Genomic DNA, 19,611 nt, shown 5'->3' on the forward strand with positions numbered 1-19,611 from the left:
AGCCGCCGGCCGCTACCGCGCCGGGCCGGGCGTCAGCGGGAGGGCGGGCGCAGGAGGGTGCCGCAGCGCTGCCCCGGCCCGGCCCGGCCCCGTCGCCCGCTCCCACAACTCCCACACCGGCTTGCAGTTGCCTCAGCGACCGTAAACCAGCTCCCTGCATGCCGCCATGGCCGCCCCACAATGCTCCGCGAGAAGAGCCCCTCTAGCCACCCGCACCATAGACATAGCAGCCAGAGCCTATAGGAGTAGCAGCCACCATAGAGTCCAACGGCCGCTAGGCAAGACATGCTACTGGCCACTCGGCGGACTTCCGGCGTGTGGAGGGGAAATGGGTGAGGACACGTGGTCGCGGGAGAACTTCCGGGCGCGGAGGGCGCGGAGGGCGCGGCTGGAAGAGAGGGGCGGGGGTAGGGGCGGGGGTAGGGGCGGGGCCCGACGGGCCGGGCAGGGACACCCCCACACAGGAGCGGGGGGGAAAACCCCCAGACACCACCCCCACGGGGCAGGAGAGCCCCCCCCCAGAGCCCCAGGGCCGCCCAGCCCCCCCAGGGGAAGCCGCGCAGGGCCCCCCCATGGACCCGCAGGCGCCCCCCAGCAGGCCGTGCGCACGCAGACACACACCCCCCCCGCAGCGCTGCGCAGACGGACAGACGGACGGACGGACGGACGGACCCGGCAGTTTTATTCCCCCACGGCCCCGCCTCAGCCCGCCGCCATCGTCTCCTTGACCCAGGCCAGGACGCGCTGCACGTCCACGTACACGCCGTACTTGGCGGCCGTGCAGGTCTTGTCGTAGCTGAGGATGCCCGCCGCGTACCAGCTGTCGTCGTCCGGGTCCCGCACGGCGAAGGCGCCGCCGGCATCCCCGTAGCACGTGTCCTCCCGCAGCTCGCTCATGCCCACGCAGAACGTGTCGTTGCTCAGGACGGGCTGGACCCAGTAGGACGCGTTCCGCGCCCGGTAGTACTGCCGGCACCGCTCGCCCTCTGCCACCGGCAGCATCACGTACTTCATCGTGTCTGGAAAGGCAAAGGTGGCACCGCGGCCCCAGCCCGAGACATAGCCCACCCGCCCTGGCTGCACGTAGTCCTTCCGGGGTAGGCAGATGGGCATCACCTCCTCTCCGAGAAGCACCTTCTGCTTGAGCTTCAGCAGGGCCAGGTCCACGGCCTCCGGGTAGCCGGGGTGCAGCACCACGCGCTCAACACCCAAGGCCGGCTGCTCCCGGCCGCCCAGGAAGAGCTGCAGAGTAGGGGCGATCTCCTCCGGCTTGGTGTCCTCACTGTGGTTCAGGTAGACGTTCCTGCCCGTGGTCAGCAGCCACTGGTCATCAATGAGCGTGGCCCCCACGATGAGGTTGTGGCGGGTCACCAGCCGGCCCTGCCAAGGGAAGCTGCCCTTCCTAGCCAGCAGGCCCCCAATGATGCGCTGCATCTGCCCGGGGGGGTTCTTCGGCTTCCCGCACACTGCACAGGGCAGAGCAGGGCCCTGGTGAGCCCTCCAAGGCCAGCAGGCACCGGATGGCTCCCAGCCCACAGCAGCCCCAGAGAGCAGCCCCTGCAGCCCTTTGTCTGCCTGGACAGACCGCTCGCAGCCCCTGCTGCTCTGCTCTCACCTGGCTCACAGACGGGCACCTCCTTGCCAGCTTCAAGGCTCACCCACCCGTGATCCTCGCTGCACTTGTACATGCCTTTGGAGGGAAACCAGAGTCAGCACCCCTGCCCTGCAAGGGGGGGCAAGGGCCCTGCAGCCAGGGAGGTGTGGAGGTACTTGTACCTCCCCAGGGCTTGGGCGAGCAGGGGTAGCTATTCGTGTCCCCGAGGAAGGCTGGGGGGGGCAGGCTGCATCGCCCAGCGCTGGGGCAGCCCCATGCATCCCCTTGAGCCAGGGACAAGCCCCGTTCCTGGGTGCTGTGGCCGTGCCACATGCCTCACCATCACCAGAGCCGCCGCGCAGCTGGTAGTACGGGTTGCAGCGGTACTTGATCAGGTGCTCCACGTAGCCATGTTCAATCTCCGCAGGCTTTGCACAGCTCCACTCTGCAGGCAGAGGATGCTCAGCTGGCTCACAGGACCCAGCCCAGGACATTGCCCCACCTCCAGCAGGTCCCTCCCAAGTCCTGTCTCCCCTGCCCCATGCCTGATCCCTGCCAAGCTGTCCCTGGCTTCGTCTGAGCCCCAGTGCTCCCACTCGTGCCCTGGAAGGTACCACTGGCAGTTGTAGTCTCCAGCACGGTCCAGGCCAGGCCAGCAATCAGCAGCACCGCAGGTCTGCAGGGGAGAGAGGGCACGCTCAGCAGAGGGCTCCTGCCCCTGCGCTACCAGTCTGTGGGCTCCACCAGGGCCAACCCTTGTCCCAGGGGCTGCCTCCCCAGGAGGGCAGGGGGCCGACCCCACACCCCCGGGGCTGCCCATCAGACGCAGCCTGGAGAAGTTGCTTGGGCCAGACTGGACCCTGCTGCTGTGGAAGATGAGGTGGCAGTGTTGGGACCCAGAGCGCTTCCAGGCCCAACGCCGGTCCTGCCACAGCCCACAGCAGGGCCAGGTCCTCGGCCAGGCAAGCAGGATGGACACAGACACAGTACCAAGCACGTGCAGGCACACAGCAACATCGCTCACCCCATGTTCATAGCTCCCTCTCCTCACAGCAGACTCCTCTGCAGGGTGATGCCGTTCAGGGCTCCCTCCTCGTCCCTTTTATTGCCACCTCCCTCGCCCTGGTGCAGCCCTGTGTACTCCAGACCTCCTGACCCTGCTGTAGGCAGCCAGCACCTTTCCCAGCAGGAGGAGCACAAAAAGCCCCACCTGGTTCACAGCTGGCCTGGCAGAGGCCCCTGGGAAGCCCGCCAAGCCCCCATGGGAAGCCAGCGTGCCAAGAGTTTCCGGGATTCTGCAGCTACAAATACACAGGGAGGGATCTGGCTGCAGACACTGGTGCCTTGGCACTGAAACACCAGCTGAGGGTAACAGAAAGCGGAGCCAGCCCCTGCCCCCTGCAAAACTGCCCCATGCCACCACCTAGAGAGGGGCTGCAGGGGCACCCAGCAGCCCCACAGGGCACAAGCAGCCGCCCCAGGACTGGCAGATGAAGCCGGGGCACAGCAGCCGAGTCCCATCCCACCCTGTGCCCAGCTCTGCCCACAGCCAGGGTGCACCCTGCAGCCACCCCGCAAAGGTGGGGCACAGCGGGGCTCGGCACCGCCAGTGCCCTGGGCAGCACCAGCCCGGCTGGCCGAGGGGCGCAGCACGTCCCACGGCCACTCGTGGCTGGCTCTGAGGGACCGCGGCCAAGCTGACCTCTTCCCACATGTACCCACCCCTTCCTGCACGGCGGGGCCCAGTCCCACGTCCTGGAAGCCCCTGGCCCCTTGGGCACAAGTTGTTTGTCAGCAGAGGCCAAGGCCCAGCCCAGCCTTACGGGAACTCGTGGCAGCAATCACTGGCCGGTGCCCAGCTGGATGGGGCCAGCAAGGGTGCGGGGCAGAGCACATCAGCCTGCTCTGATGAGCAGAGCCTGCTTCCAGCAGGAGCACAACCAAGGGGCAGCACGGAGGGGAGGGACAGGCACCCACCCCCCCGCCCACTCCAGGGTGCCAGTGTTGCACTGAGGCCAGCCCCAAACCGTCTGGAGCATGTGGGGCCATCCCCAGCCCAAGCCACTGAAGCCTGCTCTGCTGGGGGTCTCACCAGCATCCTCCTGTCCCTTGGACCCTCCAGTCCTTCAGGCTCAGGAGGGACATCTGTGTCTGGTCCCAGACATCCCAGAGCAGGGCTTTCACATCCCGTGCAAGCTTCTTCCCATTTTACGTGCCCCTAAACAACGCAGGGCTTGACGTCTCTGGCCCAGCACCAGTCATACTCCTGCAACCACACTTGAGACACAGTCTGGAGTCCAGCACAGGGCTAGACAGCTCCGATCCACGAACCATGCCAGCACTTAAAAAGGTGCCGTGGTGTTGGATGATGGCAGGTTCAGACAGCCCTGTCCCACCGCAGCAGGCTGGTCCCTCCATAGGAGACTGCCGTGCCCTGGCAGGGTGGAAAAAGCAACACACGACTGCCGCGGTGCCCACTCAGCAGCCTCAAAGTTAGCTCGGGCAAAGGGACTGTGGCAGGATGGTGGGGGAAGCTGGCCCAGCCTGCCCGTGGGGCACGGACCGCAGCCCATGCACCGGGCTATGGCAGCGCAGGGCCACGCTCGAGGCCAACGCCGCCAGCAACTGCCGTGGCAGCGCGAGGCACTGAATGTCTCCAAGCCACAGTCACGAAGCAGCTGCAGAGCACAGACGAGTGCCGTGAGACGAGACGAAACTCAAGCTCCTGCTCCCACAGGCATGACAGCCACCTTCAGACTGGGAGAGCAAGAGCGTCCCAGGCCCTCTCCAAAACCTTGGCCAACGGGCCAGGTCACAGCCCTCTTAAGGGCAGCAACAACCACCACCCGTCCGAAGTGCAGAATGAAGAGGCTGGCGCAGAGGGCTGCAGAAGCGAGGGAGCAGGCAGGTGACAGCCCTGACAGGAGCCAAGGGACACCGAGAGCGGGCTTGGCAGTCCCGCTCCCTCTGTAAACAGGTTTGGTGAAGTGCTGTGACGCAATCCCGCTCCGCAAGGCAGATTGCGACAGGCTGCAGAAGGAACGCTGTGTTCAGGCCAAGCTGTGTTGCTCAAGAAAAGCCTGAGATGACCACAGGGAGTCCAGGGCAAAGCAGCAGTCAGTGCCAGAGGCCCCAAAGACAAAACCAACAGCCTCCAGAAGCGTGAATGAAAAGGGGTTTTCCGGAACAAGTGACAAGCATAACCACAGCCATCTCTGATCTGTGCACCAGCAGCAAGGGGAAGAAGAGGTGCCCAGAACCTCCCAAGGGCCCAGCCTCAGGCAGAGGTCTCTGCGAGGGAAGTCCTGGTCAGCTTTGTGTGGCTTCGTCCCACAGCCCAGTACCTTGCGGCTTCCACCACTGGGAAAAGATGAATTGACTGCGAACAACATAGAGCAAGCTGCTCCCGCTCGGCTGAGGAGAGCCGGGCTGCGTCCCTCTGACCCAAGGGGTGTCCCCAGAGCAGCACACAGGACCAGGTGAGCCAAATATTTATTGACGCTCGGGCAGGACCCAGGGCCCGCAGGTTTGTTACAGGACTGTGTGCGGAGATGAGAGGAGGGCAGGGAGGGCAGACCCTCCTGTGGAGGCTGCGGTGCAGGAGGACCAAGCGCCAGCCAGAGCCGGCAGCACAGGCTGCGGGGTCCCTGGCAAAAGGGACACCCCATACACTGCTCGGCTTGTGGCTCTGGGCAGCACCACCACGGAAGGTGTGCCCTCCGCGGGGAAGCGCTGCAGCAGGAGCCAGGGCACAGGACAGCCTACAGCCCGCAGGGCGGTCCCCGCAGGGCGGTCCCCTCAGGGGCCTTCCTCACTGCCCCGCAGAGCCTTACCCAGCGCTGGTTTCTGCTGGGGAGCCCAGCCCACAGGAAAGCCAAAACATGGCCCAGGACAGCGGCACCAGTGCAGAGGCCCCCTCCCCTGCTCCCCACCAGTGCAGGCCCAGCTTCAGCCTCCCCTGACCCTTCTCAGGGGCCCAGTCCCAGCCTGCCCAGTGCTGGAAGCGTCAGGCCTGTCCCTGCCTGGCCACGGCTCCTCCTGGCTAGACCTCGGTTACGCAGCATGTCAGCACCGGTGATCTGCTCCAACCGCCTCCATGACGTTCTTGAACCCCTGCTCCCTAACCAGGGACAGTGTGCGACGGCTGAGCCGGCCCGGCACTGCGGCTTGGCCACGCAGCACCACAGCTCGTGCACCAGCCCAGAGCCACCCTGGGCCCAGCGGCTCCCTTGGGGGGTGCCTCGCCCCTCACTCACCTCAGCAGTTCCTCCAGTTCCTGCTTCACTGTCCCCACCACCAGCGGCCCGTGGTACACAAGCGCTGTGTATATCTGCACAAGCGAGGCTCCGGCACGGATCTTCTCCAGGGCATCGTGCCCGCTGCTTACCCCACCCACCCCGATGATGGGCACCCGGCCTGTGGGCAGGCACAGGGTCAGGACAGCACAGGCGATGCCAGCACGCGCCCCCAAGCCCTGCTCTGCCCCCACCTCGGGTGAGGGAGTACATCTCCCTGATGGTCTGTGTGGAGAGCTCCCGCAGGGGCTTCCCGCTGAGGCCCCCAGGCTCTGTGCGCTGCCTGCTCCGGAGGCTGCTGGGGCGGCTCACGGTGGTGTTGCTGACAATCAGCCCGTCCACACCGAGCTGAGGGGGGCAGCAGCATGAGGCAATGGCATGAGGAAGCAGCCCTCCGCTCTCATCCCCATGCTGCCACACCAGGATGCCCCCAGCCATGTGCCCGTGGACAAAACAGCTGCCCCTCGCTGCCCAGACCGTGGCCAGCATCTGGGTGATGAACACAGGCACTCGCGGACTTAGAGCTACCCAGGACACGGTCCCCACAGCAGCCAGAGAGCTGTGGGTCTGCCTGTCCCCTCTTCAGAGAGGCGACTTGCAGGAGCACCACAGTCCCGCCCCCGCGCTGTGCGAGGCAAGGCAGGCGGCACACCCGCCCAGCTCCTCACCAGCCTCCCCCTCCCACCTCCTCACCTCGCAGACAACGCTAGCAATGTCCCTCTTGTCCTGCGCCGTGAGGTCAGGAGCGATCTTCACCAGCACGGCTGGCTTGCGCTCGCAGGGCAGTGCGTCCCTCTCCGCCAGCACCTGCAGTGGGACACGCAGGGGCACAGAGCAGCGCGTGGTGAGGGAACATCTCCTGCCCTGGGTTGGGGAGACACGTACATCCACGGGCACAGGCAGTGCGGGGACAGGCCCTGCCCTCCCTGCAGGGAGCTGCTGGTGCGAGGGGCACCCTATGGCCCAGGGCTGGGGCACATGACCCACACAGGACCACAGCGACTCCCAGTGCCATGGGGTGGCTGGCTCGCTGCCCCCTTGCAGGTAAAGAGCGGAGGGCAACGCCTCGCTGCTCATGCGCCCTTTGCTGGAGTACGGTGCCCCAGTGAACCCCACGGCAGCAGCTGATCAGAGGACACCTCAGTGGCTCTGCCCACCACTCCAGGGAGCCACCACACTCCTCTGTGCGCTGGGGCAGACCCGCTGCTGGAGCAGTGCAGGTGCTGCCAGGATGCATCCAGCGCTGCAGCTGTGGTCCAGGCTGGCTGTGAGGGTCACCCACCTTGGTCAGCAGGTCCCGCAGCTCATCTCTGCCCTGCAAGTCCCGCAGCCCTGGGGTGTTCGGGCTGGACACATTCACAACCAGGTAGTCAGCCAAAGGGCCCAGCGTCCGGACCCCAGCCACGTAGTCAGCTGCGGCATCGGTAGAGCTCTTGTTCTTGCCCAGGTTGACTCCGAGGGGCATCCCCGCTGGAACACAGACATGGCTGAGCCAGGGCACCAGGACCAACCACCACCCAAGGGGCCAGAGCGCCCAACAAGGGAGGCCCCAGGACCAGCTAAAATCAAGATGGGGACATGCAGCCCACGCATTTCACAGTGGTGGGCCTGGGCCTGTCCTGCAGCCACAGGAGCACCACCACAGCTGCCCTGGTCAGCGCCTCGCAGCACCGCAGCCTCCAGCCTGGCCACCCAGCAGAGGCCGCCCTCGGAACCTGCCCAGGCAGGGCCCTATTTCCTTTGGCTAGTCTCAGCAGACGTATCCTGTGCCCAAAGCAGCAAGCGGAGCTTCTATCACAGAGAAAACGGTAGGAGAAAGGTGCCTGGTCACAGTCCCAACAGGAGAGGCTGCAGCCCCAGGAGGACTTTTGCTGTCTGGCTGCACCTCGCTCTGGCCGGGGCCCTCCTGTGCCTGGACACTGGCATGACATGCCTTTCCCAGCCTACAGCTATGTGGGAGACCCCCAAACCCACCCTGCAGCCCCAAGAGCAAAGGCTCACAAGCTGGTCTCACCATCAGTGAGCCTGAGCTGCACCTCCTGGCGGGCCCGCAGCCTGTGCTCCACTGCAACGTGGCCGTGGCTGTTGAATCCAAACCTGCACCAGAGCAGACAAGGTTCAGGGCTGGGCTGGGCTGGTGCCTACAAGCCCCGAGCAGGACACAGGAGAAACATGAGGGAGACGTATGGTCTGTGCGGCTCTGCTCAGCACGTCCAATCCAAGAGCCACCACAGTACAGACCCCAGCACCGGGACCACTCGAATAAACGCCCCCCCTCTGGGCGGGTGGCCCGTGGGACACCGCAGAGCTGCCCCCCTCAGACCCCACCTGTTAATGACCGCCTCGTCCTCTGCCAGCCGGAAGACCCTGGGTCTGGGGTTCCCCTCCTGGGGCTTGGGTGTGACAGTCCCCACTTCCACAAAGCCAAACCCCATCTTGTACAGCCCGTCCACAGCCTCGCCCTGCTTGTCGAAGCCAGCCGCCAGGCCCACCGGGTTGCGGAACCGCTGCCCGAGGACTCGCACCTCCTGCGGGGCAGGGGTTGGGTCACACCGGCAGCCGGGGGGGCCAGAGCCCGCCGACATCAGCAGCCCCAGCCAAGGCCTCGTTCTAGCCCCCGCAGGAGCAGCCCCGGCCCCCTCCCCTCCACCCCCTCCGCCCACCAGATGCCCGCCCCGAGGGACCCACGGCTGCCCCCGGGGCCATCCCCTGGACGCCGGGCCGCCCCGGGAGCCCTGCCGGGCACCTCTGCTGTTGGCGGAGCTCATCGCCCCCCCCCCCCCCCCCCCCCGGTCACCCCGGGACCTCGCCAGGCCCTGCCATCCCCCCGCCCCCCCTCCGGTCTCCCCGCGCCCCGGAGCCGCACCAGCGCGGGGCCGTCGGGACGGGCGGGCGGCAGCAGCCCGAGGGCGGCGGCGCGCAGGGCCAGGCCGTGGGCGGTCTCGGGGGGGAGCGCGCGGAGCGCGGGCATCACCGTCGCGTAAAGCCGCTCGTCGCCCGCCGCCAGCGCCGAGCCCAGCAGCAGCCCGCAGCCGCCCAGCGCCGCCGCCAGCGCCCGCAGCCGCCCCTGCGCGAGACCGTCAGCAACGTGCCCGCACCGCGCCCACCCCCCACCCCCCCCCGGTCCCGTCCCATCCCGCACCGCACCGCACCGCACCCCCTCCCGGTCCCGTCCCGTCCCGCACCACACTCCCTCCCGGTTCCGTCCCATCCCGCCCCGGCACCCCCTCCCCGTCCACATCCCGTAGGGTAGCGGCACCCCTTCCCCTCCCCTCCCGCCCCGGCCCCGCCTGCTCCATCCCCAGCCGCCCCCGGCCAAGCCCGACCCCCCTCGGGACCCCGTAAGCACGCCTCGCCGGGCTGGGTCCCAGCCACTCCCGGCGCCCCGGGACCCCCGGACCGCCCCGGACCCCCGAACTGCCCCAGGAGCTCCCAGACCCCGCCCAGGGCCAGCCGCCCGCTCACGCGCAGCGGCGCCGCCATCTGCTCAACCCGACATGTGCAGGGGCACTTCCGGGAGCCCGCCCCGGTGATTGGCCGATGCCGAGCCCTCCCAGCCAATAAGGGCGCAGCAGGACTCGGAGCGGGCTGCCACACCGCGGACAAACGGCAGGGGCGGAGTCCACCGGGGCGGGGCCTGACGCGACGTCGCGTTGACCCCGCCCCCCGCCCCGCGGCAGAGGCGCCTGCCGCCGCGCAGCCCCCGAGAGCGCCCCGCGGCTGCTGACGGGCCCGGACTTTATTGGGAACCAACGCGTAAGGTACAAATCAACCGAAAACTCCAAAGAAAAGTTGTGTGACGGCGTCACGCACAGATACCGCACCAGCGACCCGCAGCCCCCCGCGCACAGCGACGGCACCGGCGGACAGCAGCCGCCTCGTGCGCGCAGCCCTCGCCAGCCCCTGCTCGCGGGAGGCGGAGCTGCTGCCCACGTCCCGGCTGAGCCCCCTCGGCTTCGGCTCCCCCCGCGCCCGGTGGGACGGGCTGGAGCAGCCGCGGCACAGCCAGCCCGCGGCCCGGCCGGCTCGCACCGAACCCCCGCTGAGGCCTCCTGCGAGCAGGAGACGGAGGCCACCCGCCGAGAGGGCGGCCACGGCCACGGAGCGCTCCCGCGTGTCCAGGGGGAGCCACGGAGGAGATGGGGCAAACCGCAGCCAGACACGGCTGGAGGCGGCAGGAGCCTCAGGGGCAGCGCAGCCCCTCCGCAGGGCTGTATTCCCCAATCAGGTGAAGTCTCACCGAAGGGAACTAATCACCCTCACCCCACAGAGCAGAGAGGGGCAGCTTGTGGACGCTGCTGCCCTTGAGCCCAGCAGGGGAGAGGAGAAGGCCGGGTCCCATCACAGCCTTCACCTCCCTTCTCTGTGGGAGGGAGCACAGCGCCGGGAACAGCACCCAAACATCCAGCACAGCTGCCCGGACTGATGTGGCTGCTCCCTGCTCCAGCCTTCACAGTCCCCCTCCTGGAGCAACAAAGATCGGGAAAGCGGCAGCACTTAGTTTAAGTAGAGCAGGAAGAGAGCTCAAAAAGAAGAGCGCGGTCATTTGAGGTTAATAGAGGAAACCAGTTTCAAGGGGAGTGTGTTTCAGAGAGAAGCAGCTGTCAGCTCCTGCCCCTCACACTGGAGTTACAGCCCAGTCAGTTTTATGTTTTCTTCTTCAGCTCCTCAAATCTCCGAGAAAGATCATCAAAGTCAATGTCTTCAGAGGCAGAAGAGTTGGCGCCAGCAGATGCTGTGGGCAGCGTATCTGGCACAGATGGTAATTCAGGCAGCACAAAGTTATCAAAGGTATTAGGAGCTCCTGGTTTAGGAGAAGCTTCTGACTTGGGCCCAGGCCCTAATTAGAACAAGAGAAGTATCATTTCACCTCACCGTCATTGCCCTCTCACCAGGCCAGAGCCATGCCAAAGGCAGGCCGTTCTACCAAAAAGGCAGCACCGGTGTGTTTTTCTGAACAGGACCAGTGGTCACACACCTCCATCTGTGCAGGGACTCAATGGGAAAAAACACGTTTCAGGTTTATAGGGCTGCGAGGGGCTGCAGCCATGGTGGATCTGGACTGGTGACCCTGTCCTACAGCTGCACTAGACAGCACAAGACCCCCTCCACGGCCCATAGCCAGCTGCAGGTGGGCTGAGGCTCCCACGTGCCTGTGCTGGCTGGGCTGCACCATGGGGATTCAAAGTCCCGGTTTTCTCCACTCCAACACCTCCTCAGGACACTCGCAGGTATCACACGCTGTCACCCAGCTGTCAAACCGAAGCATACAGCCAGATCAGCATGCCCACAGGCCCATCTTCTTCAGCACACGTCACCAACACTCCCCAGAGGACTTCATCAGACCGTTAGAAATCCTTGCTGGAGCTGGCAAGGGCCTACTCACTCTAAAAACTCTCCACCCTTATCAACTGCCACAGATACCAAGTGCTTTCAAAACACACAGGGCAGAATCACACTGTACAAGGAGGAGAATTTTGTTATGATCCCATTACGATGCATGAAGCCTTTAGGCAGATGGAACAACAGGTAACAGCTATCTCTACTAGTCCTGCTCTGCTGCATGCAACCTCAACACCGGCATTAGCACAAACCTAGCTACCCTCTTAGTGCTTACTTCTTTCATTCTGTTGCTGCAAAACAATATTATTTATGCCACGTAAAAATGTATTATCACTTAGAGCTGTTGCTTTCTCATTTTATCCTGCAACATCCTACACATGGTCTAGTGAGACAGCTCAAGCTGGAGACCCAGTACTGACTCTGAAGTCAAGACTCTAGTTCTTGAGTTTTGCACTGGAAGTTTGGATCCTCCTGACTTCAAGAGGATACTCTCCGTTTCCATCAGAGCCCTCTCCAACCTCAAATCCTGCTCTCAAGACATGCCCAGTTCTACACATTATTCCTGTGCAGAAAGCTCCTCCCAGGGACACGAGTATCTCAGGCTAACCACAGCCCCAGACCACTCCAGGTCTCCCGTGCCTCTGGACATACTCACCAGCTGCCGGCACAGAACCGTCCTTGTCAGCATCAGGCTCATTGATCTGAAAAAGACTCTCAGTTACTCCAGCTCATTCTCCTGCCAGGCCAGACCCATGCAGCTGTGCAGGCACTGCTCACAGGCAACAGCAGCCACTCCCACGCAGAGCAGGGCATACCCCACCCCTCCCCAAGGCAGCCAGCAGCCCTGGCTTCCAGCACACTCAGAAGAATCTGCCTCTCTTCCCAAGGAAAGGAGTCAGTGCTTCAACTTTCCTCTCCCTCCCTGTCAATCAGAACAGCTTCACTGTCCATAGTCTGCAACTGGATACAGAGCAGGTCTAGAGCATTTATCAAGGATACAAGCGGGAGGAGAGTGCCCCCTTCACCCACGGAATCACAGCTACTGCTTCCTTTCCCTCATAAACAAAGGACAGGTCCTTGTAACCCACAGCAAGGTAGGAAATGAGCCCATCCCAGGCCTTGGTGAGGCTGTGACAAAGGCCCATGGCATGGTCAGTTGTGCTGATCTAACTCCTCATCTGCTGTGGGCTGCACTCAGTGACATCTATCCCCACCCAGCGAACAACTGTTGTATCCACCTGCACCTCCTGGCCTCAAAGGCTGCTGTGCAGCTCGTACCAGGTGTGAGCATACAGAGGTGCCTGGCTATGCTCACCCCTACTCAGGATACTGCAGAGACAAGAAGCATGTCACTGAAAGCAAAATGGGAGGCATGATAACCAATGGCAGCAACAAAAACATTGACGAGCACAGAAAGAGAAGACTCCAGCCTCGCTCTCCTCATCCCCAAGGACTAAGAAAAGTCTGGGAAAGGAAGTGTTTTTAAACATACATCATCTGCATCAGCCAAAGTTGTCATCCAGGCTAACTACAAATTAGTTCAAAAGCCACAATTAAACAGACTGAAGGTGATAAACCCTTCACATTGCAAAACAACCAGAATTTGTGAACTCTACTTGTTAACTGTTTACCACCATTTCAGCAGCACAGTAAAATCTTGGCTTCCCTCTGCAGCCAAAGCACAGCTGAATGAGAAACTTCTCACAAGTCATTCTCCCATCACATGCACCCTGTGACTCACCACATCCACAAGCAATGCCAAGCCCCACCCCAAAAGCTCCAAAGCTCAAGAGCAATGTGCTTAATGAACATTCCTGTGGCTACCCCTGCACTCTGCTCGAGGTTCCCTCTGCTGCCTGCCACGGCGACTCAGCTCAGGCACTTACAGACTCGTATGTCGGTGGGGCTGCCGGAATTGGTGGTGGATGGATGTTAGTGAAAGGCTGGTAGGTCCCCACGGGTAGGCCACTGAAGTTCTCCTGTACAGAGAGATTACGTCATACGCCAGACTGGGAGAGCAACCATGGGACACCATACGCCTACAGCTGCTACGGGAGCCAGCGAAAGCAGCAGTCTAAGATAAATGCAGGTAAACATCCAACCTGACACAGTCTATACTCACCAGCAAAAGATTTTCAAGTATTAAGTCAGGTGTAGTCACCTGGAGCAACCAGACCCAGCTAACAGGACTGTGGGTTATTCTAAAGAACCAGCATGACTAAACACTCCACCTTTCAAGGCATTAGCAGTACCAGGACAAAAAGGGTAACAGCCTGCATTAAGCACACCTGAGCCTTTTCTCCCGACTGCAGTATCACAGACCAGGAAGGCAGTCTCTGTCTCACTCAAGGCTTTGTATTACCCCTAGTTGTAACACAACAGTGCCCCAAAGACCTAGACCTGGCACAAGTCCTCAGCATATTTATGCCTCTGCCTTCAGCCAGCTGATGGTACTTGGCCCAGATTTTCCACAAGAAACACTGCAGCATTGCTGGGACCATATTAAGACTCCCAGCCTACACAGATACCCTCAAATGACTGAATTCGGAGAACAGTGCTCTTTTCAGCTCCCACCTTCCACCCTCACGACAAATCATCTCCAAGAGGCCTTGACCTGGTCCCCTCCCCTTGCAGGTCTGAAGGCAGGGTGCTTCCACACTTTTCTGTGCTGTTCCCAGCCCACAAAACTCACTTGATTTCCTCAACTGAATCTTGGCACACTACCAGCCTACCAAGCTCAAAGTGCAGCTCCCAGCCCTGGTCAAAAGCCTGGCAGTCTGAAGACTGTGTTAGGAGTTAAGTCTGGACTCCCCTGCTCCCTGAAGGCAAAGAGGGCTGGCTGGAGAACAGGGGTAGGAACCTCCACAGCCAAGAAGCAACATGAAGCATCAGATGCACTACCAACAATTTCCATCCCATGCAATCTCACACCGACATGATGGCCCTCTGACACAGCAAGCTATCAGATACAGACACTTCCCAGTCCGCAGGCACAGGTCTAAGCTCCGCAACCGGAGTCTTCCACAGAAAAAGGGAACGCTCAGAGCAAAGGCACTTACTGGTCCCTTTGGAGGCGGATAGGAGAAGGGCGGGTTTGGTGTCGGCATGGGCATAGGCATCATCACCGGCATGGGTACGACTCCATCATGACCAACCAGAGGTGCTGTAAATCCACCACCTCCTCCAGGGCCACCCTTCTTCACATCATCTGTGAATCCCACGTCAATCAGATCTGCCTCTCCACCTGCAGGGGCTTCAGCCTGGAGAGGGTGGAAGGACTCTGCTCACCAACACATCTCTATGCTGATCACAGCCCTCTGAACAGCATTAGACACCTCATTTGACACTGGACGAGGTGGGACAATGCAACAGGGACAGGACAGACAGCAGCTACACAGCAGTATTAACGGGAATCAGAAAGGGAAGCAGACTGTAGCATGACTAACTACGGCCCTGTGCCGCAGGGCTGTGGGAAGGAGCACAGACTGCGCTCCGCAAGGGCTGTCTAGAAGATACCAAAGCACAGTTACGACCGAGTTCGCTGCAGTGCCACAGCCCTGTGCTCTGAAAGCCCGCACAGCACTAACGGGACGTTTCAGCCACTGGAACCCAGGAGGGAGCTCCAGACGTGCAGTGCCTCACTCACCATCACCACTGAGTCAGGCTCATAGGGCACATTGTAGTTCTTGGCAATCTCAATGAGGTATCTCTCCACCAGGATCTTGGGCGGTGCCTCCACGCTTAACTTGTGCATCAGCTGGAACACAAGGGTGCCGAGACACTCAGCGGGACCAGGGCAGAGCAGCACAGCGGAGCTCCACCCCAGCCAGGCCGCCTGCTGTGGGAAGCACTGTGCAGCACTGCTGGAAAGGAGGCTGCTGGCAACCACCGGCCCGGACTCCACGTGCTCTGCTCCTCTCCATCCACAGGCCTTGCCTGCCAGGGACCTCAGCACCATACTCCCAGGCAGGCCGGCCCCCAGCAGCACAGCTGGCCCATCCCACTCTGCAGCGAGCCACAGGCCACAGAAAAAAGGGGCAGAATGCACGGCAGGCACATCTGTTTTGCCAGCTCCAGCTCTTCCATCAGTTCCTTACCCTGTCATTGACTGTCCCGATCTGGTTTGTCCGGCACAGCTTCCCATACTCCTTGCTGTACTTGGCACACAGCTGGTCAGCAACCTGCAGCACGACAGAAACTCTGGGAACAGGCCGCACATCTGCTGTAGCCCCTACAGCTGCCCACTCCCCCTCCTCAGATCGCCCTCATTTCTGCCACTGAGAGCCCCAGCTACCCCTGATGCTCTAGGGACACCTACACCGGCAGGTCCATCTGCAGAGCCCATAAAAACATGTCCTCTGCTTTAATGACACAGAGTCCCAGAAAAAGGCTTCCGCCAGTTTCTGGCAGCATCACCTCCACCCTGTGTGTGTAACACCCCTCAAATGACCCTACTCACAATCTTCAACTCAGCCACTTCTGACTGGAGTCGTGGTGCAGCCCAAATCAGTGTCGATACTGCTTCTGCCAGGCCAGAGTCCAGCTCCCTAAGGACAACAGAAGACAATCCCATCTCCACACCAAGCACCTCATCTTTGCTGCCCTCAATCCGCTTAGCCTCAAAGTCCCCATCCTCCAGGCTGGGCTCCAGAGTCTTCCCTGTCTGGGGAAGAAAAGGCCTCTGGAGGCCCTAGCACACAGAGACAAACACAGGTGCCCTTCCGTACCCCAGGCCTGCCCCCAGCAGTACCCTTCCCTCAGCCCAAGGGGGGCCTGGACCCTCTCCCAAAGCATACCCTCTAGGCCAGAGCTTACTTCATGGACTGAATCAAGCCAAAGCGGGCTAGCAGCAGATCGCAGTACAGCTCCAGGATCTCCATGGCCTCCACAAGGTAATCTTCACGGATGATGTGCTCCACGCGAATCCTGGCACGCTCATCTTTTCCGGCTGCCAGATAATCTGCAATCTCCTTCCTTGCCTTCTGGGCCAACTCAGCTACAGCACATATCCCCAATGCCAGTCACTGTGCTGGCAGGGGCTGCTGCCTCCACACCCACCCAGTCCCCACCACACACGAAGCCATCACGAGCTCATCTCTCTCCTTCACCGAGCCTCTGCAGTGCAAGACACTCAGCCACGGCCTGGTGGAGCCCTTGTGTCTAGGTCCTAGCACACTAACCCACAGGAGAAAGGAGAGCGGGCTTTTAGCTGCTAGAAACACTCCTACACCTTTGGTTTCCCTGCAGAGTCAATGAGAACCATGGACCTTACCTGTGCCTGTGCAGGGCAGGACAGCACAGGTGGGGAGAGCCTCCCACAGCACCCAGGAAGCTCCCCACTACACTGTGGGCACAGAAGGCCCAGGAAAGGGCCCCCTGGGGCAAACTGGCACGTCCCTCCACACACAGCCCACAGCTGCCACCACACGCACCCCATAAATTGCACTCCGACACCTGCCAGGGAGGTGGACAGAGGCCACGTCATGGCCAACCTGCTCCCTGGGTACTTGCACACCGGGGCAGGCTTCAAGGCCTGGGTCCAGCCAGGACGAGCAAAAGGCTACTCCATGCTCGGACAATATCCTGACTCCAGAAAAATCTTCTCCTCAAGTCTCCTGAGCCCCAAAAGCATCCTGGGTCACACCTGTCTCCTCAAATACTCACTCTTCTTCTTCTCCAGCAGTTTGAGGCGGTTGATGACAAGGCGCAGGTTGACTCGCAAGCGCTCGGCCTTGAACCCGGAGCCCAACATGATAAACACTTTCTGTGGGAGAAGAGGGGAAGCTCATTGGAACCAAGAGCTGTTGGTCAGGAGGAAGACACCAGTCACTTTTACTGGGGATGGGGGGAACAGGCACAGGCCTGCTATTCCTGAATCTGGTTATTTACAAATGACTGGACCTACAGCACTCACCACTACCGTTCCCACTTTACAACCCTGCACCCAACCAAGGCCAACAGTGAATAGAAGCTTCCTGGGTATTTCCATTCTGACAGACTGAATCCTGACCCCAGAAAGACCTAAGGTGATCAAAACCTCCATAAACAGGAAAAGGGTCGGGAACTATACCCCAAAAAAAGAAGTTAAAGGCCTGGGTCTATTTAATCTAGGTAAGTGACTCTAGTCACTGATGTGAATGCTAGACCACAGTAAAGTTTTAAGAACAGCGGACAAACATCTACCAGCAGAGGCCTAGGAAAACATAACTCTGCTGTCACACGTATATCTGTTCAGATGGTATTTTGAGGTTCCATTCAGCCCTAGATTTCTAAGAAGCTGAAGGGGAAAAACCCCTCAGATTTCACAATAAGCAGCATAACTGCTAGAAGGCAGGCTTCCACTCCCTCACTTCAAAAGGTGAGGGAAGTAAACCAATGCCTCAAGATGCCATCTGCGACAACTATCGCATAGCCAAATCCTCTGACAAAACCACATTTTTAAAGAAACATGAAAGTCAAGTGCAAGAACCAAGCCAACCTCTCCCCTATTAACATGTGAGTTGTAAGACAGCTGTATCATTAACGCCAGAAGTGTACAAACCAAGGTTGTAACAATCCTGTCATCAGAAGGAGGGCGGCCATTCCATATTCCTTCCACTCTTCCTACTTACCGAACACATGCTCTGGCACTTCTCCAGTCTCTCAAGGGCCAGTTCAACTCACTAGCTCTACAGAAAACTAGCTCAGAAAACATTTTTTTACGGCATTTTGTTATGCCAAGAACTGTTCATCAAAAAATGCTCCCTTAAGAGCTCTCACACAGAAGCACCTTGGCTTGTACCTGAAGGACACATTGGAGCAGGCTTTTGGATAGTGATAGTATTTTGTGTATAACAAGTGGTTTACGTAATATCCATTACTACCTAGAGCACAGCCAGTTTATTTAGCTGATCTAGTCACACATCAATGCAGTTATTTCAAAGATGCAAAGAACCAACCAAGCTCAAAAACCACTGCTACAGAGATATATTTGCATGATGTGTGATGCCACAAAAAGTAACCTTTGCCCTTCTGTAAGCAGAACACACCTCTACATTAAAACAGCTTTATAGTGCTGCAACAAACAGTCTCAGTGTGAGTTGTAACATCTCTGTAAAAGTACCTACTAAATAACGATTCTGATTAACAACAACCCGTTTTAACAAATTAATTCCAAGCACAGCCATTGAGCACCAGCCAGCTCACCAGCCACTTCTGCCATCACCCTGCTGTTGTTCTAAAGAGTTGTGTTGCCCCCCTCCCAGGGGAGGCTCCCAGCCACGCTGCTGCGGACAGGCCGACCCCGCTCTTCCCCGCACCTTGCCTGCCCGTCCCGTCCTGCCGGCGGGCCGCGCCCCGACGGGCCGAGGCCAGCCTCTGCCCGCACAGCGACGAGCCTCTCACTCGGGCGGCCTCCCTGGGAGCAGCTGCCCACGACCAGGGCTAGTTCAGAGAAGCTCGCAGGCAGCGCGGGAGACCCTGGGTGAGCTTTACCGGGGCGGCTGCACCCAGACGGGGCTGAGATCACGATCGCCCTCCCCGCTGCCGTCCCAGCGCCGAAGGAACGCCCCGCAGGGCGGGCGGGGCACCCCGGGGCCTGCCCTCGGCCCCGCCAGCGGGCCCTTGGGGCAAGGCACCCCCCTCACCGCCGGCGCCTCCTCGGCCACCGAGCGCGCCCCCCCAGCCCGGTCCCAGGCGCCGCCACAGCCCCACTCACCTGCCGCCCCTCCGCGCAGGCTTCAGGAACCCAAAATGGCGGCCCTTCCGGGCCGCCTCACCGCTCGCGGAGGGATGCGCGCAGCCGGTACTCCCTGCACTTACGCGGGCCGCGACCGAGCTGGCGCGGCGGGCGCGTCTGGCGGCCTAGCCGCCGCAGCTCCGCACCGACGCGGCGGCGTCCCGAGGAAGAAGCGGCGGCGGCACTAGCAAGGAGAGCGGCGCGGAGGGACTAAATGACCCAGCGGAGGGATCCTTCGTCCGCGAGTGGGTCGTGCTTCTCCCGTCGGGGCCCGCCGGTACCCGCCCCGGCGGGGAGGTTCCGTCCGCGCCGCGTTCCGCCCGCCGCTCCCGGCGCCTTGCCGTGAGCCCCGCCCTGCAGGGACGGGAGCCGCTCGGCCGGCGACACGGCGCGGGGCCGCGGGAGGGCGGGCGGTAGGGGTGTGCGGTTCTCTGAGGGTCGGGCGGCGGTGGCGCCTCCGTGAGGGAGGGTCGGGCTGAGGCGGAGCCCGGTCCCTGTCCCAGGGGCCGCCGTCCTGCCGCTGCGGGGCGGCCCCGAGGGTAAGCTGTCCCGGCGTGAGCTCCGGGCGGCGCCCGCTGGCCCCTGCGGTGGCGGCTGCCCTGGGGCTGGCTGTGGCCCCCGGGGGGAAGCGGCCCAGAGGCTCCCGCTCTGCGCGGGGCGGC

At 61.6% G+C, this 19,611-nt stretch overlaps 3 protein-coding genes across 4 annotated transcripts; all 3 read right to left on the reverse strand.

Moving 5' to 3' along the window:
* Positions 1-702: 702 nt before the first annotated feature.
* On the reverse strand, positions 703-2,632 carry LOC104350287 (haptoglobin-like). 2 transcript variants are annotated; one of them, XM_086469169.1, is made up of 5 exons: positions 2,619-2,632; positions 2,209-2,270; positions 1,935-2,039; positions 1,616-1,690; positions 703-1,466 (listed from the first exon to the last, which is right to left on the reverse strand). In XM_086469169.1, the coding sequence occupies exons 1-5, from the start codon at positions 2,627-2,629 to the stop codon at positions 703-705; spliced, it is 1,017 nt and encodes a 338-aa protein (XP_086325295.1). In that variant the 5' UTR covers positions 2,630-2,632. The 2 variants fall into 2 exon arrangements, with proteins under 2 accessions (XP_086325295.1, XP_086325294.1); XM_086469168.1 differs by having other exon boundaries at positions 2,191-2,270.
* Positions 2,633-5,659: 3,027 nt separating this feature from the next.
* DHODH (dihydroorotate dehydrogenase (quinone)) lies at positions 5,660-10,231 on the reverse strand. Its single transcript, XM_086468849.1, has 11 exons — positions 10,158-10,231; positions 9,709-10,054; positions 9,241-9,372; positions 8,756-8,956; positions 8,218-8,417; positions 7,904-7,986; positions 7,172-7,359; positions 6,583-6,696; positions 6,084-6,237; positions 5,851-6,010; positions 5,660-5,714 (listed from the first exon to the last, which is right to left on the reverse strand). Exons 1-11 carry the CDS (start codon positions 10,229-10,231, stop codon positions 5,660-5,662), a joined length of 1,707 nt encoding a protein of 568 aa, XP_086324975.1.
* IST1 (IST1 factor associated with ESCRT-III) lies at positions 10,001-18,962 on the reverse strand. The gene is made up of 10 exons (XM_086468951.1): positions 18,929-18,962; positions 16,897-16,996; positions 16,048-16,228; positions 15,692-15,779; positions 15,330-15,413; positions 14,879-14,989; positions 14,292-14,492; positions 13,119-13,211; positions 11,888-11,933; positions 10,001-10,729 (listed from the first exon to the last, which is right to left on the reverse strand). The coding sequence occupies exons 2-10, from the start codon at positions 16,982-16,984 to the stop codon at positions 10,536-10,538; spliced, it is 1,086 nt and encodes a 361-aa protein (XP_086325077.1). The 5' UTR covers positions 16,985-16,996; positions 18,929-18,962; the 3' UTR covers positions 10,001-10,535.
* Between the last annotated feature and the right edge of the window lie 649 nt (positions 18,963-19,611).

This window comes from Leptosomus discolor, chromosome 8, assembly GCF_034619465.1.
Source record: "Leptosomus discolor isolate bLepDis1 chromosome 8, bLepDis1.hap2, whole genome shotgun sequence".
In the NCBI taxonomy this organism is placed as follows: Eukaryota; Metazoa; Chordata; class Aves; order Leptosomiformes; family Leptosomidae; genus Leptosomus; species Leptosomus discolor.